The following is a 24,288-nucleotide window of genomic DNA, read 5'->3' on the forward strand; positions in this document are numbered from 1 at the left end:
TTCACAAATTTAGTTTTACGATGGGTATTGTGTGTGACGGATTCTAACTGAAATGATAAACACATTTGCCATTTCTCCTTTGAATGTCATGGGAGTTGCACTCCAAATGTTCTTGGTAACCTTTTCAGTAATTTATCATCCTATTTGCTTTGTAGTTGCATTTGACTTCATTTGCTGTTGCTTTTTAATCTTCCTTTTTGAATAGCAGAATTTATGGGGGGGGGGGGATACAAACTTAATGATGTGAAAACAAATGCTTCAGTGAAGAAAAAGTTCAAAGAAAATGAACAGATAAGAGATCAGGACTTTGTATACCTATTCTTCAAGTAAGGAATTATTTACTTTATTGTTTATATTCTATCAAAATGATTCTCTAATTTTGTTTTCTTTACTTTTCAGAAGGTGGATCTGGTTCTGGTGATGGAGGTAGGAATTGTTTTATAATTTTTATGTTAGATAATCAATGTGAAATTTTGATTTTGTGAAAGAAACCTTTTTTTGAGTTAATACAAACTCATGGAATCAGTGTGTAAATCTAAATGCCCCCTTATCAACATAATATCCCTGGATATACAAACCTCTCATTCGCACTGATGGAGAGGGGAACTGATATGCGTATGAAAATTTAGTAGATGTTAGCTGAAAAAACTATGATTACATTATATTTGCACATATCTACCATATGCTACTCCACAACCCTCTCAGGTCCAACAAATTCTGTAACACTTGGGACCCATGTTTGGAGCAGTATGTTAAAGTCTTGATCTCATATCTACTGGTTCTCTGTTAATTTCCAATGTGTAGGTTGTGCACTCACATATCAGGATTTCTCTGTCAGAAGCTTCTCTTCCCACTCAGCCTTTTTTCTGAAATTGCACACTGACTGGTTTTATTTTAGTATTTATTTATGGTATCCTTGGTTATTTGCTAGATTTTTTTTGGCAGTTATGTTTAGCCTATTTTGTGGTTTGCATTTTCTGTATAATTAGTTTTTGTGATCTTAGTTGTTTGTTTTTTTCACTATATTAAAGAATATTTTCTAAAAGTATATGTAAAACCAAAATCTGCCTTACTGTCTGTGTTTCCCATTAAATAGAATAATTCTGTCCTTGTTAGTAGGGATGAGGTTTGGGACCAGCGTGAATTAAATCCAAATTTTAAACACTGAAGTTATGGTGGATTCAAGTGGGGCTATTGCTTTTAAACCGTAATATACGGCGTGACCTTTTAACTATGGTTAGCAAGGTTACAGAGACCAATATTATAATCTTTATTATGTGCCAGCCCTTCACTATAAAAAGGCTGACACAGAGCAGCCATAGTCTCAGTAAATAAAAACCTGGTATAAAGAAAGCCACTAACTGCACAGGGAAAAATTATGGTCAGTTACAGGAAACTGTACCTTTTTTTAGATCCTTGGGTAATCAACAATTTACCTTTTTTAGAGGGGGTGCCCCTTTGTTTTAGCCTTCCTAGCGGTAACACCGAGTGTGACTCGGGGTAGAAAAACGTTGCTAAAAGCGGTAACCCTGAGTCACACTCAGGGCAGGTAAACCTATGGAAAGTAATAGTAAATACAGGTATCCATCGCCGCGATCCCTGTCCTCTTCCTCCGGCCTCTTCTGCACAGGATGAGTCACCGAGGGAGTTCCCGGTGATGTCGGTGTGTGTGTACGTTGCCGGTTGGCGGGAAATTCAAAAACCATTTGTTTTGCATTCAACTCAAAATAACTGTATTGAATGCAATACATTGGATTTATATGTGTAAAAGCTGTTTGCATTTATATGTGCAAAAACATTGAATTTCATGAACATTTATTTTACAGTATATAAATTAAGATGAGTATATTATTTATTTTTATAAAAAAAAAATTGAAAAATGTATATTAAATTTTTAAATTTATTATTTTTACATGATTTTGTGTTTCAAACTTTATTATACTCATACTAATATATTATACTTTAAAATAAATTTTCATGAAAAACAATGTACCACTTTTAGACATATAAAACCGAAATGAACTGCTAGGGAGGTTAAATTGTATTTGGTTGGATAGCTGTCACGTTTAGCAGTCTCTTCCATAGCAAACTCTTTTATTGCTACAAGGCTTTTAAAGTACTCCCATAAAAAGTTAAATAAAAATAACATATTATGGGAATATTTAAGGTAGTATTAAGGTGCTGGCAGAAAATGATTTGTTATTGCTGGGATAATGATATTATGCTGCTAGGAGAATATAGTAACCTGCCGTGTTACCTGTAGTCTGCCACACTCGCTTTTTGCTACAGTTGGAGTATTCAATGGTACTATTTTTCAAGAAAAATACATCAACATTTTCTGGTGGTACTTGGTACATGGTAGGGGTGTGAAGTAAGTATAAGGTGCAGAGTGAGGATAAAAAGTGCAATGTATAACATTCCGCACACTGCAGGTGAACAGTGTGACCAAGCTGCTGTGACAGCAGGTGTTACAAGCAGACAGCAGAGAGAATATTTTTGCAAAGAATCTTTATTGATCTGAGTCTGTTTGCTAAGAATATATTTAACAGGTAAATGTACTGTCACACTGCAAAATATTCACAAAACATCACAAAAAGACTTTATTATTTTTTATATGACCAGCAAGCATTTTCCTTGCAGATGAAAAACAATCCTACGTTGTATTAATTTCTAAAAAAAAAATACCAAACCACATAGTATCCCAAATGTAAAGAGTTATCCATCATAACCACAGATGTTGCAAGATAATGTTTGTTGGTCTAGACACAAACCTGAAAGTGTCATTTTATACAGTCCTGGTTGTTTTATTGTATTACATTACCAGATAATTGTTGTAAATAGATTTTTTGTGTTTTAAAAGTGTTGCAGTTAGGTTAATATTGAACATTAAGTAACAATAATATTTTAAATTGCTTTTTAGTGGAATAAAGCATTTTGTGTCCCCATATGAATCTTTCATATTGTGCTAAAGTGTGCAACAGTACCTGACAACTTTCTTGCATTTTTAAAGTGTTGCCAACTAATTTTGTGTCTCCAAATGTGAAGGTCTCACTAGTGTCATTGAGTCGAATTATACAACATTGGCAGGCTATTGTAGCAAGCTGACTTTGTTGTGTTTCAAAGCATGGCAGTCATCCCAATATTTTATAAAACTATATTTTTCTGTACAGCCCCATAAAAATCACAACACTACATAAGCTAAAGCTGTAAAACTCCCTTACAGTAGTGTTAATATTATTAGAAATAATAAAATAGTAATATATTTAATAATATTTGTTACATGTTTGGAAATACTTCTACTAAATTGCACTAAGTTTATACTAAAAAAAGAAAGAAAATGTGGTGGACATGTTTCTAATAGCAAATATATTGCAGTATACTGTGCACTTAAAGTATAGATGTGGATAAGTGAATAAAATTTAACTGTAAAGTCAGTGGATTACTTCACCACAAAACTGGTGATTGTAATCCACACAAATCTATGCCCTTGTGGATTGTACATAATACACTCATTATTACTCATCATTACCATAACTACTTCCTACCACTACATATCTCCCTATTATCCTGTTGTGTGTTAATTCTCCCACCTACTAGATTGTAAGCTCCTCGGGGCAGGGTCTTCTCCTCCTGTATCACTGTCTATCATTTGCAACGCCTATTTATTGTACAGCGCTGCGTAAAATGTTGGTGCCATATAAACCCTGTTTATTAATAATAATATTAATAATATAATTATTATAATATAATTACTCCCAATGTTTGAAATCAATTTAGGTGTTATGATTAGGGTGGACATAGATCAACTAATGCTTCAGGTTCAAGATTAGTAAGGTTTAGTAATACTACATATTTCCTAGTCTGGGTCAAGTGATGATGGTAAAGTAGTTTAGGATGGGAGAGTGGATCAAATGTTTTTGGGCACTGTGGAGAAACTCATCCTTAAGCCTTAGAGAAGAGGGACTGAAGTGGGGTCCTATAAAGTATCTTAGCCCGATTTTTTTTTTTTCATGAAAGTCTTGCTCCTACTTTGTGTTAATTGGCTGCTGTCCCTAAAGTAATCATGTGACTTGAACTTAACTTTGTCAATTGCGCATTTTAAGTTTTTCCTTTTTTTTTCTTTAAAAAAGAAAAGTGGTTGAAAAAAAAAAATCTATTCCATTATAGAGGTAAATACAATGGGCCTGATTTATTTAAGCTCCTTAAGGTTGGAGAGGATACACATTAATGAGTGAAGCTGGGTGATCCAGCAAACCTGGAATAGGTTTCCTAAAAGTCATTTTCTATTTGTTATCAAATTTCTTCAATCTTGGACCAGATCCATTCCAAGTTAGCTGGATCACTCAAGTAAATATATTTTATTTTAAACCAGATTTCTATCCAGCCCGAAGGTGATGTTCTAGAAACATTTCCCCTGTCTTCTGTAATGTAAAAAAAGTTATTTTTTTTTTTTTAGCTTAATGGATCAAGTTGAATTTACTCAACTGTTTTATTTGGAAAAAGCAGATATCCATTGTGCCATGCTGACTTTTTAGATAAGCAACAGTAGATAAGTTATTATTATATCGTTAATGTGAATATGTTCAAGTATTTCCCATAGAAAATGTTTTTTTTTTTTTTTGTTTTTTGTTATTTTTTTTTTTTTGTTTTTTGTTATCAGGTTAGCCATGGTAAAGAAAAACCATGGTGATATAGTTACTTATGGATCTTCTTGTTAGTGTTAGATTATGCATTTAAAACTTTTTTATTTAATTTTATTTTCAGCATTGTACTGTTGACAAATCTGTATGCAATGTTCTATTTTTTACACACCTGCTCCATGGTTTTGCATTCCACACTGCATATTAAAGGGTTCCTAGGTTAAGTTATAAGGACATAATGTAATAAAAGTAATATCGACGAAATTTAATGTAAGCCTTAAAAGTGTAAACAGAGAAAATAATAAAAATATGCCATTTGTATGCAGTGAATAGAAAGTAGAGCAATATTTACCTTTCTTATTTTGTTTAGTGCTATATTACGTTGAAGAACTCATAATATATAATATATTATGAGTAATGATCTCATGTGTCTTTCTGAATAATAGAATGTTAATTAATGCCATTTTTTTCATTATCAATTGACTGGTAACCTAATTAGTTCTGTTTATGCTTGTGCATTTTTGTGTGTTTTTGTCTTACAAAATCTGTCGGTTTTTCAGTATGCTTCCATACATATTCCATAGGTCAGACTACAAATGGTACGGCACAAAGAAAAAAAGGGTTGTCCTGACAAAATTCTAAGTTATGCTTTTAATGCTGCTAAATTGGACAAAACACTGCATGGTCTTATTTTTCCTTACTAGCAAGCATAATTAAAATAGCTGGAAGCTGCATGATGAATGATTTGAATTGCATAGTGAAAATCTCTATCATTAATGGTACTGAGAGGATTACATGAAACCAAAATAGAACACATTTTCCTTAGTAGAATGACGGGCTCACTTGTCATCTAGTATTAAACTCTGATTATGCTTTATTCATGCAAAGTGTCATACAACCTATGAATCATAACCAATTTCCACTCACTTTATAAAATGTTTGCCGTAAAGAAAATATTGTAATAGAAAATGTCACATTCACTCAGTAAAAGTAAAAATGTACATTTGACCTGTGTAAAAGCATTGCAAAATGAAGACTTCAATTATAATGACTTATTTTCTTCTCTGTCAACTTAAAGTATTAGCAAAATATATTTTTTCTTTATGTTTAAAGGTAGCTACAATGTAAATATTCTCGAAAGTTTTATAATATAATCACAATATGTAAAACAAATATTAGATTTACAGAATGTATATCATGTTAAATTTTAAGGGTTTTGAAATGTTTTATTTGGGTTTGAAGGATGTGCAATTCACCTAGAATATTACATTTTAAATGAAATATTAAAAGATTATTGAAAATGGAGCCCAGTGGTGTAATAAACCCACGTAGAATGAATGCTTTAGGGAAAGTAGTGTTAGTTTACCCATATTGTATGGCGAGAGCAAGCTGAAGAGAGAAGTTGTGACACCACTAGCCAAAAAAGTGTTTGCAGCTGCAGAGGCTGACCACTGTATACATATAGAGGCTCATAAAATTTGTGTAGTTTGTCAGATAAGTGGTTGGCAAAATATACTTTGGTTGGTTATTCCCAAAGCGAAAAATTTACCTCTGTTTGTCCAAACTTCCCTCAAACTAGTTTGGCAAATACGGTGTTGTAAATATTGTTGGCAAATGCATTATACCTGTTACAAATTCTACCAATCTGGTCACTATGGCAAAATGCCACTTTCATTTCACAAACCTGTGCGCAGAGAATTTTCCCTGCAGGAGACTATTGTAGCAACAATTCAGAGACTAACTGTTCTAGTAAGTGAAGTCTAGTAAGCAAGTGTTTTTTTTTATATCTCTTTAATTGAAAAAAAAGAGTCTTTCCACAAACCTGGCAGTTTGGGAAAGGGGGGCGGTTAGTGTGTCCCCCATTTCTGGACATTGCAGACCCCCATGCCCTTGCATGCAGTAGGTTGACCCTTGTAATGAATGGAATGGGCCTTATTCCCACAAGCTGTTACTCAAATGTTGTTGGACTTTCTGGAATGTGGAACCATTTTTTATAATGGCACTTCCAGATAGCCAGGCCCTCATCTTGGCAAATATGAATTAAATATTATTAGAACAAATATTAGAACAAGATTTTAGTAGAACTAATATTTTAATTTGCAGGGTCCAACAACTGATCCATCTTAAGTTTGACTGGGAAAAATGGGGACCAGGAATTTTGACAGCAAATATATGACGTTTGTCTTCTCTACCTGTGAATCCATCCAGTATGCAGGGATATTAGGCTTGTTAGACAAGGGGTCAAGGTGGGAGATTCAAGAAAGGCTGCCTACTGTTTCCTATTCTAAGCACACTGTAGTAGTAGTAGTACTTGCTTTGCCTGCGTGGTCCCTAAATCCTGGGGTGTGCAGAATAAGTGACATTTTTCTAGAAGACACTCATCCTTCCTTGGTTTTGTGGAAGAAGTAAGGGTAAGATAGAGTTATACCTAACTTTTTTTTTAACCTACAAAGCAGGGATGAGCGAGAATGCCAGAGGCGAATGCCAGAGGGTGAAAATTTATTCGAAGTTCCGATGGTTCCGTGAAATTACTGTGAAAATTTGCGAAACCATCGGAAATCACCATAGGAGGATTATCATGGCTGAATTCACAAATACAGCTGTGGGAATGCTCCTGTCAGTGAGCCATCCACGGGAACTACAGGTCAGAATGAGGGCAAGCCCTCATTCTGATCTGTAGTGCCCAGGGATCTCTCACTGAGAGGAGGATTCCCACGGCTCCATTCATACAAGCAGCCGCGTTACTCCCCCTCTCAGACTGCAACAGCAATCAGAGGGGCGGAGCTGATTGCTCTTGACGTCCTGTAGTATGTGTTCCTGGATAAAGTTTCTCTATCCAGGAACACAGGACTCCTCGGTTCTTGGATAGAGAAACTCTATCCAAGAACACGTACAACTAGTAAAGGGCTGCAGGAGCAATCAAGGGAGCGGAGCTGATAGCTCTGCTCCCCTGATTATCAGCTCTGCTCCCCTGATTGGTCTTGCAGGTCCCAAAAATTTGATCTGGCCAGCCGAATTTACAAAGACCGTTCTCGCCTACATGTTTGGTAAGCGAGAATGGCCCAATTCGCCGCAAGACCGAATTAAAAAAATTTGCTTGCTCATTCCTACTTCAAAGAATAAGTGATTCGGAAACAGGACCCAAGACGATTTTACTGATGAGGTATCTATGTATAGACAAACATTACATTACAGTTAAAATCTGCAAGTTCAGTCTCTCAAAACCTCTACAGTTCTAAACCAGAGAAAAGCAAACCAAGCCCCAGTGGGATCTATTGACATTTTTAGCTCCTAGGGAGGAAATAAAATCGTTTCCAAATCCCATTCTCAAAAACATTAAAACTATAGAAGTTTGAGAGATTTAGAAAATCTAATGAACACCCTCTTGAATTGACAAACAATAAACTTACTAGTTTATTCATTTTACCTAACCTTCTATAGATCATTTCAAATGACTGGCAGTATAGTATAGCAAGAAGTCTGGATATGCCCATTATTTGTAGGTCTGTGGAGTATGGTAACCATGGTTAAACTTACCACATATAAAGAAAATGGTACAAGGGAGTTAATTTCTCTGAATACCTTACTGGGAATGGATACTTATGAATATTGCAATATGTATAAGTACTTAGGCAATATGATCATTTTAATGAGGTTCATACTACTCGTAACTAAAAAAGGAATCGTGCTACAAATACTGAACTTCAGCTTTAGCAGAACTATTAAAGGATGCTCATTATAATTAACCATTAGGCAGGAATTGCGTAAATGTTGCTCTAGAGAAATCTTGAAATTGTGCTTCAAATTGAAAAGGTACGCTGGTCAAAATGGAGGAAAAAAGTCTTGGGAACATTAGTATCAGTAATAAAACTAGGGAATGAGTTGTGGACTGCATTAAAGACAAAGCATTGTGAGTTGAATTCTATTCTTAGGTTAAATGAAAGTCAGTGCTAGGAGCTGAAGATAAGGAGTGATGAGAATCATATTAACAGTAATAGTGTAACAGTGTGCATCATAGAATATAGATTGTATTGTAAGATGTTTTTTTGTATTGAATAAGGTTTTTTTGTATTGTAATGATTTTTTTTTAGAGTAGGGGATTTAAACATCTAGATATGATTGAGTCATGTTTATTGACATCAACCACGCAAGAACAAAATAAGAAAGAAAGAACAAAACTCAAGAAAACGCAGTTGATCCAAAGAAATTCCATGTAAAACATAGCGTAATGTGTTCCAATAGTAGACAAAACTGCTTCCTAGTCCTAAAAGGCAATAAGATAAATTCCTGGATTGACTATGTATAATGTTTGTTACCAATAACACTCATCTATTCTTTGTTTTCCTGCTCTCTCCTTTGTTTGTGAACTGGTGCCCAAACTAAGCTCAATATTCAAATTGAGGTGTTACCCCTGCTTTGGTAAAGGGTGCCATTATCTTTCTCTGTCTTGACTTTCCCTCTTTTTAATACATTAAACAATTTTTTTCTGTTGAATTTGCTGATTGGTATTGCACGATTTGAGGTCTCTGATCTATCATGACATCAAGATAATTTTCTATCACTTCAATAAAGCCTGCAGGTTTTTAGCTCCCATTTTGCCAATGTCCAATCATTAATTCATCCTTGTTAGCCTAGAAGTTAATATCTTGCATAGTTTATATTTCACTAAATAGTTTTGGTCATCTACAAACAAACTTTTCTGTTTTAATCCCAAATGCTATATAATTTACATATTAAAATTAATGGTCCTAAAGCACAAATTTCAAGATACACTACCTGCAACAATAGGCTATGTGGAGTATGAATCATTAAAAGTAACTTTTTAAATGTAGTATTCATGCCAGCTTTCTATCATTTTATTGATTTAATTTTTTTATGGATGTTATCTATTAGCTACCGGTAGGAACCAGTCAGAGCTTTATCAAAGTTTAGATATACTACATCCACAGTTACCCCTATCACTAGATTTCTGCTTACTTCCACATAAAAGAAAAAGTAGGTTTGTTTGAGAACTTCTGTAGTTCTTTTTAAACTTCATAAACAGGTTAGATGGGAATTTACTCTAGAGATATCTATTGTACATTTCACATCGGTATAAAAGTACAAATATTGCCTCATATCTTTAAAAACAAGAAAGCTAAATTACTTTGACAGTATCAAAATACAAAATATGTATCTGTTGCAGTTAAAAAATTTATAGTGTATAAGAGCTCCTGCATTATGTGCACATTTGCCCAACATTTCTTGGAACTAAGTTCAGTTTTTCAGGAAAACCCCTAAATATGCACAGTTGTGAGGATCTTACATAGAGAAAAAGAAAAGAGGGCAGCCAAGAATTTTAATATAATGATGATTTATATAATATGATATCTGGTAGATATTGTCCCATTCTTAGCCAGGTATAGCGTAGGGGAGAAAAAGTACCCCCCCTCCAGTCAGTACATACTGCTGGTCAGAAAAGTCTCCCATCAATCCTCCGCCCAAAGCGACACTAAAGTTCCACTATTAAAAAATCTACCAAAGTAGATGTCCCTTCTTCAATAAAGCCTCCTACCTGCCAGATTGCCCCAGGTATCTGTCAAAAAAGTTGCTCATTCACAGCAGATTCAGCTTTGCTTTCCAGGATACTTGGCAACCCCAGCTTCCCCCGTACAATCTGGGAATAAATTAACTCCTGTGCCGGCATCCCAGCCTGGCCAATCAAGATGGCAATATCATCTCCAGGATGAGAAGAAAGCAAAAGATGGCGGCCCCTGCATGGGAATGGGGACAGATGAGTATCACAGGTAAAACTTTAACCCACTCAATCTGCTGAGGGGGACCGAAAACAAATGCATTTACTTTGCAATGAACTACAAGTAACAAGCCAAAAGGAGTTCCAGGAGGAATCTTCTACAATCTGCCCCATAAAATTATCCTTTAATACATTTTTAGATTTACACCCTCATGATGTCCCAGCAGTGCCATTGCAGCAGTTATTTTATTGACAGGTATCCTTTGTTGTGTAGTTGTTAAACCTGTCCCAGACTGTGTAGCCCTCAGTAGTTTTTTGTTGTGAGGTAAGTTTCCATAGTCTCAGTAATATCTAGGGACCCTCAATTTATTCCATTAAATTCCTTTGTATATCGTACATCAAAGCACTTATAATGAGTATGCATTTATAATAATAACATTTTTCACATTGCTTTACTAAGAACACATCGGATCATCTAACTGTCCCTCAAAGGAGCTTATTATAATCTAATGGCGCTACCAAAGTCAAAGATTAAAATAGAAGGTAAGCCAATTAACCTCCCAGAGGAAATCTATACAACATAGGGAGAACATGCAAACTCCATTCAGATAGTGTTCAGTCTGAGCTTCACACTTGGGACTCTAGTGCTACAAGGCAAGAGTGCTATCCACTGAGCCACCATGCAGCACAGCATGCAAAGCTTCATGAAACCCTAGCACTCCTCAGCTCCCTGAATTTGTCAACCTTCACACTTCCTTTTAGAACAGGTATCACATTGAATGGGCACAACCACCTTTTTGTCCTTTCTCTTCTAGAAAGAGAGAAGCCAAGATTATTAACAGCCCAAATATTTGAAGAACCAAGCCAAGAATCTGCTATACCAATTCAATTGTAAGGCTTTTAATGCAATAAAACCTCACATTCTTGCCAAACTTCTGACATTTTTGAGCACATTCTTTAAACTAAATCCTGCAGTGTTTATTTGTAAGCATTGGTAAAATCATTTATGCACAATTTGTTAGTATTGTTTTTTAAGTATACTTTTAATGATTTTGTACTTATGTTCTCTCTTTAATATAGTCAGGAGTGGATATTATGTTTGAGGTATTCATAAAAATATCTACCAAATTAAGGTCTTGTAAGGCCTGAAGAAACACTTTTAACATATTGTTGGTTGTATTGCTTAATAAACAGATTTTTTTTTGTTTCACAAAGGTTTTTTAAGCTTAAATATTCTAGGTGCAAGAAAAACAAAAATAGTGTAAGGTCTCACAGTTCATTTCAATTAACAGCTTCAGTCAGAGAAAAAAAAAGCACATCCCCGGCCAGAACCCATAAAGTAGAACCAGTGCTATGAAAGAAGTGATCTCTATTCAAAAGTTTACCATGTTTCAGCCCTAACAACCCTATCTGTTTCTCAAATGATCTACAAATAACACTTGTCCCAAAAAGCTTTGTTTCTGTTGTCAACACATTTAAACAAGCACCCAAAACTTACCTTTCCAAACTTGCACATCCATATTCCTCTCTTCTCTAATATGGGTGAAAGATAAAACATATTTGTTTTATGGGCAGCACGGTGGCTCAGAGGTAGAACTTTTTCCTTTGCAACTCTAGATCCCAGGTTTGTATCTCGGCCAGGATACTATCTGCATGAAGTTTGCAGGTTCTCCCTGTGTCTGTGTGGGTTTCCTCCGGGTTCTTCCCACATTCCAAAAACATGCAGTTAGGTTAATTGGCTTCCCCCAAAAAATTCACCTTAGACTACAATAATGACATATGACAATGACTGAGGTAGGGACATTTGAGGGACAGTTTGTGTCATGACATTGTACAGAGCTGCGTAGTATGATGGCCCAATATAAATACTGTGTAGTAATATTAATATTTGGAACCAATCCACTGGCTTAATCTACTTACACCTTGGACTGATCCATCCACCTTTCCTAAACCAACAAGTTCCCTGTTAGTTTTTAGTTTCTTCACTAATGAAGGACTGGTGATTTGACACGTTTGATGTTTTTATTATTGTTTTATATAGTGTTTATTTTAGTAAAAAAAAAATTTTATCCTATATTATTGAGGTCCCACAGTTTTGTGGGGGTCCACAATTTTTGTAAGTGTGTATTGTGGTCTGTTTCCCTATTCGGGAGATTTGCTCCTTTTGTTCTGGTGATGATTTTCACAGGGATCTAAAGTTATCGAGATATCTGTAAATTAAGTCGTCCAATTTCCTTTAAATCTTGCTGATATCAGTTGAAATAACTGTATAAAAGATCTTTCCTTCTCTCTTTGAAGAGATTTTCTCTTGTTTATTGAGCAGTTTTAACCCTTCCCTGCTAAACCCCAAAATTAAAAACCTAAAACATTTTGACTTTACATATATGTAAGGTATGTAAAGAAAAAACATATCTAGAAAGACTTTAGGTAATTATAGAAAAACAACAAATATTCCTGTTAGTATCACAGACAAGATGTTTAAAATATTTTCATTTTTTTTTGTTAGAAATAAGCATACAAGCTGTCTATGAAAGGAAACTTTTTTTTAATACTGCATGGATGAGAGGAAATGATAATGTTGAACAGCACTTCAGCAGCTTATTTTTTGACTGTCTGGTCTTTTACACTTGAACAAAAACAAAACCATGGGGGATTATACTGAAGTAAATGACAAATGAGGTGTCTTGAAAGTAAACCTTGAAGTTACATTATTTAAATTCTCTTACAACTGAACACTTTTATAATAAACTTACTGAGCTTAAGTTACTCACACTGCTCACTTAGCAAAGTGAATGTTCACTTGGTAACTGTTAAATAAGGCAATGTTAAATTCACTTTATTCCTCCAATCATAGGCAAGATTTGTTTTCAATATTCCTTGCAGATTATTGAGTTTGAAAAGGTAACACAGCTTTACTTAAGTTAACAGTGTTCACTTCTTTCAGCAATTCACTAGCATATACTGTGACCAATAATTTAAAAGACACTTTTAAATTGGGTAGATCCTCAGTTAAAGCCTTATCTAAGTACCCCCATTCATCCAAGCTCTACTCCATATGTATATGGGTTATGTATTATAGACCTTGTACTGATGAGCAAGAAATAGCCTAAAATGGTCATTGCCACAATATAGCTTTATTACTGCTTTAGAAATTCGTTAGGAAAGAAGGAAAGGGAAGGTTATTTGAAAGGCACCCATTATTCAAAACTATAATTGAAAAAAACATAGCTTTAATAATTAATATTGGTACATGAATAAAACAGTAATATGCATAACTTACAAAAAACATACAGTAAAAATAGATAAAATCACTCTTTGATATTGCTAGGTTTGTATAGAAAAGAAAACTGTTTCCTCTCCCGATGCGTTTCGCACAGAGGGCTTCCTCAGGGGATATGGGAAACCAATAGCAAGCTAAAAGTGCAAAACAAGTTGGCTTAGTACACATAATCTTATCAACAGAGAAAGTTAAAATAAATATGTACAAAATACTATATCTAATTGCAAAGAAGTGTGGTTTCCAATCAATTTATAAAAGTAATAATGCTTGATTTTGCACTTACAATTGTGAGTATCTCAGTGTGTCCAATTCATTGAAGTTTGTACATATCATTTAACTTAATACCATCCAATGAATTGTTTTCATTTAGAACAATTTGATCAATTATCCCAAGGTAAGCAATAATTTTTCAACAACATAAGTTTATTGTTTTCAATAAATTGAACACACTGAGATACTCACAATTGTAAGTGCAAAATCAAGCTTTAATACTTTTATAAATTGATTGGAAACCACATTTCTTTATAATTAGATATAGTATTTTGTACATATTTATACACTAAAAAACTTTCTCTGTTGATAAGAATATATGTACTAAGCCAACTATTTTTTTGCTAGCTTGCTATTGGTCTCCCATATCCCCTGAGGAACCCCCCTGGGCAAAACGCATCGGGAAAGGAAACCGTTTTCCTTTCTTTACAAACATAGCAATATCAATCAAAGTGTGATTTTTATCTATTTGTACTATATGTTTTTTGTAAGTTATGCATATTACTGTTTTATTCATGTACCAATATTAATTAATAAAGCTATGTTTTTATTCAATTATAATTTTGAATAATGGGTGCCTTTCAAATATCCTTCCCTTTCCTTCTTTCCTAACAAATTTATAAAAAATTTTAAGACTAGGCACATACCGATCAACCCATTTACTGGGGTTAATTGAAATTCCCTTCTGGACATATTCTCTTTTGTGATAGTGGTATTTATTACTGCTTTAAACTAGCAATTATTAATTCTTAGTTAGCCCTGGGACATTAAGAACTGTTTTACATGATTTATATGGTTTCCCTTAGCATTCTAAAATTAACAATATAACTCTTGTTTTATGGATTTGTGTAGGTTTGGTCATTTTGTTCTAAAAAAAAATCCTATTGTACTTTGCAATCCTTTACAGAAAGTGTTTCTGGTTTATTTTGGTCCACCTCCCCTAAGCTAACTAGCTGTTCTAGCTATTTAAAGGAATGAAGCTTTCACTACCTTCAGTCTTGATTCATTTTGACACATTTTATGAATGTAAAAATGCTACAGGAGATGTTTAGTAAGGATCTGAAATAGTTGTGTATTATGCCACTATCATTGTTTATTAAAATGTCACTGTGAATCAAAGTATGGAATCCCAACATTTTTTTCTTTCTTTCTTTCTTTAACTGACTTTAAACAGTATTACCACAGAGCATTAAATCATTTTTTCATAGTGAAGTAAACCTGTAAAATCCTTTGCATAAAATTCAATTTAACAAATCATACAGTTTTAGTATTTACTATAACAAAGGGGGTTTGCTGTCACAACTGTATATACAGGTAATCCCTGGGTTACATACGAGATAGGGACTGTAGGTTTGCTCTTAAGTTGAATTTGTATGTAAGTTGGAATAGGTACATTATTTTGTTAAATACAATTAGGACAGATGTTTGTCTCAACATATTATTAGGCAGCATGGTGTCAGTTAGTTACTCTTTAAAATCCTCACTGTGAGTTAATAACACACAAAGCAAAAAAAAACTTTATGCAGCCTAGACATTCATTACCTTCTGGAGCAAGCTGGGTAAAAATACTACTACATAAATAAGCATTACAGATTGTGTACTGTTTGGGTTTTTGGCATTAGTAAAATCAAATAGTATAAATACAGAAATTTAGTAGTAGTAAATGGTAACTGAACTTTATTTTTTTGATTTCCTATTGTTATAGCCTTTTATAGTCTAGTTCCCTTCAAGTATAATAACAGCAGGTGTTAAGAGGGCAAATATTGGTGATTTCACTTTTAAACTTTAAAAATAATATAACTAACTTAATATATGCGAGCACATCAAGCTAGTTCACAATTATAACCTTCTGTTCTTTTCCTTTCTACTCTTGTTCCCAAGGATCCTTAAAAAATCAGTCAGTTTAGCTTTGATGTCTAATCCTAAAATACCTTAAAGCATTTTTAAGCAGAAGTGTTTTTATATTAAAGGGGATGTGTAGCCTTTTTAAGTTTTAGACATGTAAGTTATATAAATAATCTTATCAATATGTGTTAATGTTGTAAAAACATTGTTTCTTTTCTTTATAACTTTAGATTTATATGTTTATATATTTTTTTTAACTTTATTTATAACCACAGAAAAACAATGCAGAAGTACGATGACAGGACCTTTAAACAATGTATAGGGAACATGTTGATAAGCTCCAGTATCTTATTACAGAAAACCAAACATTAGAGATATAGGGAAGCGTACACAATTCACAGTTAACCTCTATAAATAGTTGCATTGATATATTATGACAGTAAAAAGTCCTATCTTGAAAAAAGAAGTTAATTATATTTGAGATTGTGCATTGTCTAACTGATTCCTCCATTTTCTAACATTTTCCATATCCTAACCCAATAAACTGAGGTAGAACCTAAATTCAGGACATGAGGGGGGGGGGGGACCTTTTCTAATCTGGTTCAGTGTCATAATACAGTCTTATATTACCTCCAAGTAATTGTGTAGTGAATCACCTGGGGTGATTAGCTATTTTAGGCGCTAAAGGGGAATTATTTTTTTGGGAAATCTCAGGCACATGGAAAGTTCAGGTTGTGCCAGGAGGAGTTACGATGTTGATGAACTTGAGCTAGTTCCATTGGTTCCAGAGCGTGCTCCATGTATGCAAACCACTTATATGTTTTTAATATGTATTTCATTTAGTTAAATTACCAGGTTTTATTATTAACAATAACCAGAGTGCTTAACAGTGCTACACAGTACAATAGTATTTGTGGAAAATATACTAAACATAGTGACGAGAAATAATAATTCAATTTCCCCCACCAGTAGACAGATCTAGGCCTGCTATCACCGACCCAACTACTGGCCATGCCATCTTTTCTAAAGCTTTTTCAGCCATTTGACAGCCATTGATAATGTAGCACCCAGGACTTACATCATATCCGGCACTTGGCTCCATTCCCAGCATCTTACAGGTAGGGAGAGTATACACTATATTCTCACTGTTCCAGTTGTATTTGTGATAAACAAACATAAATGATCACCATGAGCAAAAATGTAAGCATTACATTTATCCAACAGGTAGATTTTTTTTTTAATGACAATTTGAAAAGACTGTATTGTCTACATGCCTGCAAAAAGTCCTGGTCTTTCACTCTACGCTCCACGTATTTTGTCAAAACAAGAAACACTTGGGTATTTCACAACCTACTGGGGAGAAGAACAAGCAGTGGCACAGCAACAAAATATCTAATTTAACTTATAACAATAGTTTACCCATGGGAGATTACAAAGAATTTTTTTTTGCTACTAGCTGGGGGTTACAGTTTATCAGAAATGTTTATATATCTATACAATAGCATCTAATATGTTGATAACCCAAATTGAATTATATTGACCTAATCACATTGTGTCCGGGAATTTGCAGGTGATTTCTGTGGCCTAACTCATATGAAGAAATGCTGATAATATCAGTTCCATGTAGCACATATGTTATTACATATTTCCTCAATCTTACATCAGTTAAAAGCTAACATTAGTTAAAGTCTAGTATTAATATAAGTGTCTAAGAAGGAAAGAAAGATGGATCTAGCTCATTATTGCCGTTTTTTCACAGGCCTGAGCCTGAAAACCTGACGTGTGCTACAATAATGTAGAATAATGTAGTCAATCAGTGAATTATTAAACAATCATCCAGGCAATACAACTTTCTAGCTCATGTATCATTCCCCCATTCTTTAGCCACCTAAGTGGACAATGAAACAGCCCCACTGCGTCATAAATGATCCCTAATTTAGTAAAGTGACTTTCATTGTGGTGCAGAATGGTGAATTGCGTTTATCACTCCACTGATCATTAAGAAATTTAAATCAGATAGTGGTAATGGCTGCAGAGTGTCTGATTTGGACTCCCCTTTTAAGAAGCCTAACAGGACGAAACGCGTCAGAATTGAGACATTCACAATCAAGGATAAAGACTTTATCGTATTACCTTTGTGTATATTTAACTAATATATATGTATGCATAATCCTCTTAATACACATTAATCCTATAAACTACTCATGAATTTTTTAGTCAAAACTTTTATATAACTGCTATATATAATTTATTAAACCTGCTACATGGATCATAAGAGCCAAATAACCCCTCTTTCATTTTTCTGAAATCTTTTCTATCAGAAAATACCTTCTACATTCCTGGAATTTTAATCCTTTGAAGTGAAAATTCAGTCCCACTTTAGCATTACAATTTGATTATTTATTTTATTTATTCATTGATTTTACCCCTGGGAAACCCTTAAAATAACTTTCATGTGTCAGAGAACTCCTACTATAATAAATCAATGGGAAAAATGGTATTTGCATCGGTTGCCAACGGGAAGAATTCCCTCATATATTAGTGTTCAGAATAGCTACCAAGTGGTTTCTGGCCCTGGAACTATGCAAACACCATCTTAAAAGATATCATTCGGCCCAGCTTAAGGAATTACTGACAACCTCTGAAGGAACCCCAGGGTTCTACCGTCAAAAGTGCACAGCCGTCACAATAGGAAATTAATAAGAAAGAGACAAATTTTATAAGTGAACTGAAGAGGGAATCATGTTTAAAGCCCTATGTAAAATGTTTTTTTTTTTTATTTGGATAGTGTGGGGAAGAGTTTTACCATCTGCCAAGTTTTATTTGAGTTTGTGTCCACTTTACAGAGAACACCCTCCTCTATGTCCTAGTGATCATCGTCACAAAGATAGAAAGTAAGTGGAAATCCTAAAATTTTTGCCATAAGAGCAGTTAGTAGAAAAAGGGACAGATGTGAATCCCCCTCATTTTGGCAAGGTAAAAAACAAAACTAATAAAGTTTTAACTGTTCCCCTTTCCGTTCAAAACAAACAACAAAAAGCATTACAATTTTAAATTAACCAAGACCATCATGAGACAACACGCAGATACATTTATTCTATAACTTATGCTACTCAGCAAGTTTAGGTTTTCTAGCCAATTTCTAAATGCTGTGCACATGGAAATCCAATGACCTTGTTGTTTTAGTAAGTTGAATACTGTGTTATAGAGTATGTAATTCCCTTGTTACCCATAAAGGCCAAATATTTAACATGCACTCTTTCCACAAGCCAGGATTTATCAGAAAGGTTAAAGACTTGCCAAAGGATTAGTTATAAAAATAAGTATTCTAGACATGTTGTTCAGTTATCCTGGCAAAGCTAATGTCTTCTGCATAAAGCAATCTGATTTCCAGAAGCCTGTTGTTATGCTTGCTTGAATGTAAAAAAGTATGTGTTAAGCCCTTTGTGTGCAAGTTTAGTTTGACAGAACATTTGTTTATAATAGTATGTTTTGAATATAATGTTGCAGTAGCATTCCAACCTACATTTCCAGTGCTGATCAGACAAAAAAGTATACTACTAAAGAGAACGATACAATTTGCATTGAGCCAAGTTCCATTAGGATTTATAATGTAACTGGGTTGTGTTGCCTATGAATGCTTTGTAATCATATCTCGTCAAAAAAACGGACAATGTTTTTCCTTAAAATGAATTGCATCTATATGTTGCGTATTTATCTTTGTTAGCTCTATGTAATGTGCAGTTTACATTATGCTACATCACACCTGCATTTTAACTTTTTGAAAGATAATTGCTCTACTCTCAGGCTGAGTGTGAACCCTAATTCAAGTCTATATTATTCATAGCTCAGCATAGTTCAAACAGTGTTTCTAAAGGTTTCTTTATGTTTTCCAATATGAGCCCACAATAAAGATTAAAAGCGTTAATTGAAAAAGTAGAAGACTTTTTATTTTTTTTAAAATTACTGCTAATATGTAAATCATTTTACAGTTTTAAAAAGACAACTACCACTTTAGAATTAATTTTACATATTGAAAATGTTTTTTTTTCCTCATCATAAGGACATTTTAATTATCATAGCATCAGCATGAAAATAATAATTATCATATCATGTTTTATTTATTGTTTTTTCTTTGTAAAACAATGTGAAAATACCATTTTAAAACATACCTTTTAAACCATAAAAAAGCCCTTTTCTCTGTGTTTTTTATTAAAGGAAAACATCTCAATGCAATATTTTAAAGCCATGATAGAGCCTCAATATATTTCTCATACTGTTGCCAGTCTAGTAGAGCATTTAACAGGGGTTCTTTGATCAGAAAAATAACAGAGGGTCATGATAAAAACACAGAATGACAAGCAAAAACTTCTAACTGAATAAAAATTTATTGCATTTACTGGATTAGTTGAAAAAGGTTGGATTAATGAATACACAGGCTACCATAAAAAAGTGTGAACATGGACACACTTTTGGGTGAACATTTTAGAATTTATTTTTCCAGCATAATGGTTGTTATGGTGAACAGAGGTTCAGATTTGTGATACACATTGAGCAGATAGTTCATCTGTTCTAAACATTCCTAAAACATTTTTAAAAGCATATGTTGCGGGGCCTGTCGGGCTTGTATCCAAGGTGGCTGCTTAGGCAGAGAGATCTGCAGTGACACTGGTTATTAGTGATGCCATTTACACCTCCAAGCCACGTTCTAGCCTCCACGGCACAGGTTCCATCTCCCTATGTCTCCATGACCACGATCAAGAGCAGAAAAGGCAAAATTGAGCCAAAGAAACTACTGAATTTCTTCAGACCCCAAGAATCCCCCACCAGCCAAGATGGTGCTGCTCCAAAGCAGCCTTCCTCCCTGCTAACTTTAAAATAATCCTTGCAAGAGGACATGACCTCCGTGTTTGAACAAATCTGTAATTTCCCATGCTACAAGAATCTAACATATAGAAGACAAAATGGGCAAATTTCGACAAGCCCACAATGATTTGGTGGTTGCACATGCTGACCGCACAAATATATTCAGTGGCCTAAAAATAAGCTTGCTGATCTTGACGATTGTTCCCGTAGGTATATCATTAAATTTCATGGCCTACCAGAATCTGAACAACCTGAATATTTGGGCTTCTTTTTAAAATTTCTTTTACCCTCGGCCTCTGCAAATGACCTGCTGGTTGATTGGGCACTCAGGATCCCTAAGCTAGCTTTTCTCCCAGAGTCTGAGCTCAGGGATGATGCTTCACTATCTTCACATTAAATAGAAAATAATGGCAGCATTGGTAAAAACTCTCTCCACGAGATTTCTCAACCTAATCTGATGTGTTTTTTTACCCTCCCCTGATTATTGCATGAGTAGCAGTACTGGCTGCCCATGTTGCCTGCGTTAATCCAAAGTCTTTTTTTTTGTTTCTGCTGCTGCAACTTTACAGTCTATAGCTACTTGATTTATCTCATACAGATGTTTCAAGTATGGATTATAGGATCCATTGTTCAAAATAATTTCCAAAATAGTATATCTTCTTTCTACGTTTCAAGTCACTTAATGTCAAAGACCTCAACAGCCCTTAAAAAGGTCAGCTTTGCAAAAAGAAGCATCCAAGGTACAGGGAGATGTCCTCTTTGCTCAGAAAACCCATTTCACTGACATCAATTACCATTTCACATCAATTACTCTTAGAGACTTAGAGAGGTGCAGTTTCCACATGTCCAACACTATGCTGACTTTGAAGGAGGCTACATTATTTTGATTGGTCGTATCATCAACATCCTGTTCACTTTAGTGAACATTTACACACTAAATTCTAAACAAGAGTTGTTTTTTTACTCAACTTTTAAATTATTTTTTAGTATAGACAGGGCTCCCTACTCATTGGAGGAGATTCTGATAGCTGTAAATTTTATGGACCAAAATGCACCTTGGGAAACCATTTGAAGAATTTTTATCATATGTTAAAATTACATTGGTAAATAAGTATGATCACCTAATCATAATAAAGGGGTGGTTGATGTGTTATTACCATACACATTCTTTGGCATACCATGTTAAGCATGTACACGATAATGTAAGTTTTTCACGTTCTTTGAAATTGTAGTCACATACATTTATGGTCTACTGCCCCTTATGTTAAGAGTTTTTTAGGCAATAAAGCTTATAAATTTAGCAATGTATATTTAGGATTAACTAGTAAATACAAGATACATTTTTAGGTTTCCAAGATTAGTGTCATTGATTTTCACATTTCATATGTTTTCATTCCCTTGTAAGATGCAGTATGATGAAGAGATGCAAGAAGATTAACTACAAGCTTAGTTCATATTCTTAGTTCATGCACCTGGAGATACCTTGATCCCGAAACAAAATATATTAAACCTTTGCAAAACAGAAATATATGGCCTTACTAAAGTCAACTCTTAATTCAACTAAAAGTGTAAAATTGATGTGAACCAAGCTAAAGAAAAAAAATGAAATTAGTAAGACTGCAAACTGTTGTTTTCAACCAAAATATAATAGAAAATGAATACATTAGAAATACTTGCTTTATGCACAAAAATATGTAAAATGAATATATACATAAGACTGGACAGGATTCCATGATAACTGGTTAGTTTGTGAATATTGATTCATTTTACGTGGCTCTGCATATAATTTATATTTATATGTGATCTCGTTTTCTGTTGTAGATGTCTGGCATTTTTTAGTAATTTATGTCTACAACAAAATCAAGATTAATCAGGACACTCCTCAGTGTTTTACATTGAAAAAAAGGCATAGTAGCACACTGTATGTTTAGAAAATATGATTTTATTATCATTGGCTTTCAACCTAAAATAATTTCAAATTATTTGACTTATCAAGCAGTAAAATATATGCCAAAAAAAAAAAATTACCCTTGCCTTGGATAACCATTATTTCCTTGCATTGCAATTTAATTGTTAGACAAAATAAGTTGCACATCTTTTTAATTCATCCTTCTTAGACACATCGGGAAGTTTTTTTTGCTTAGAATTGTTTCTGCTTCTGGCACAGAGGACCTTTTAGGATGGACATGGACAACAAGGAAACTTTTGGTGGGCATTACGGTGGATATAGTTATAAGCTCGACTTCATCGTTGCCTCTTTTTTTTTTTTTTTTTGGCATTGGTGTGTTTTGAGTGCATGAATAACTTTAACATTGGCATTTACCATTAACATTTAACAATTAGGCATTGCTAACCGTACTGGTAAAGCGGACCTAAACGCAACATTTTCACTTTACATAAAAGGGTATAACCCTTTATATATAAAGCCAAAATGTTAATTATTTTTAATTTTTTTAAGTGCAACACCCTCCCGTTTCAGTGCAATCGAGACTGAATGGGAGCGCAGAGCCTTCAGGGATACTGATGTCATGCATCCAGGGAGGATCTGGGTGTTTCTTTGGCGCATGCCCTAATCTTGGGCATGCGCAGAAGGTGCATTTTTTCTACTAAGGGAAAGAGATGCCGATCTCACGCATGCGTAGAGATCGGCTCTCTTTTTTCTTCCCCTTTTAAGCGGCTACATCAACTGACCTTGCACCGGTTGATGTGCTAAGAAGACAAGTAGCAGATGGAAGAGAAGATCTGAGATAACGGCACCTGACACTTTCTCAGTGCCGGGACAAAATGGAATTCTAGGACGACGCAGGACCGGATTGAGGTAAGGTCCAGCGCCATATAGGGACCTGCAGGATTAAAAGTAGTTGTCATTTTTTATTTTTAGTTTAGTTCCACCTTAATAGAATATTTAATTGAAGATTATTTTTGAGAGAAGGAAACTATGATACTAATAGTAAGCATTAGAATTATGGGGGAAATAAATAAAATGATAAAGTAGAAAAAGGGACACAATCGTGTGTTGTAACAAATATTAGTTTTCAGATAATCTTTTTATAATAAAATCAATGCAATAAAAGAAATGTATTGGGTTTTGATATTTTTTAGTTTCTTTAGATCACATTGCATGCAGAGTGTTAGGACTATAATAGGAGAAATTCCAAATTTTGGTACAAAAGCTTTTAGCATCGCAAAGCGATAGAGGTTTGAAGTCCGCAATCTTTATGAATGGCATGAATGCATTTTATACTCAAACTATACTGTCTATTGCAGGGGTCGGCAACCTTAACTATCAAAAGAGCCATTTTGCCCCCTCTTCCACTAAAGAAAAAGTTTTATTCTTCTTTTAGTTTTACGTGTTACAACAACATAATACATCAAACAGTGCAGTGTGCATGTGTAGGCCTACTTTGAAACAATGAAACACTAAATTATGCCCCTAGTATCATGATTTATTTATTGAATTTGTGCAATATTTATTGTATTATACTGGATTTAATATATTCATTATTAATGTAATTAGTAATCTTTCTTGTAAATACTTTAATATTTTAAATTCCAGCAATCATAATTTGTTTTCCTAAAATGAATCGGTAATTTAGTAATTGATAAATAGATTGGTAATTAAATGGGGTTCCCCCATTTGCACCTCTACTTTT

General features: G+C 34.1%; 1 protein-coding gene across 2 annotated transcripts in view; it reads left to right on the forward strand.

Moving 5' to 3' along the window:
- Nucleotides 1–24,288, forward strand: part of TMEFF2 (transmembrane protein with EGF like and two follistatin like domains 2) — a 284,713-nt gene that overhangs the window by 62,055 nt on the left and 198,370 nt on the right. For both annotated transcript variants that reach the window (XM_072418852.1, XM_072418853.1), the window contains exon 4: nt 400–426. In XM_072418852.1, coding sequence (XP_072274953.1) covers nt 400–426 — 27 coding nt within the window. The remainder of the gene's footprint in view (nt 1–399; nt 427–24,288) is intronic.

The sequence above is a fragment of the Pyxicephalus adspersus genome, chromosome 7 (genome assembly GCF_032062135.1).
Source record: "Pyxicephalus adspersus chromosome 7, UCB_Pads_2.0, whole genome shotgun sequence".
NCBI lineage: Eukaryota > Metazoa > Chordata > Amphibia > Anura > Pyxicephalidae > Pyxicephalus > Pyxicephalus adspersus.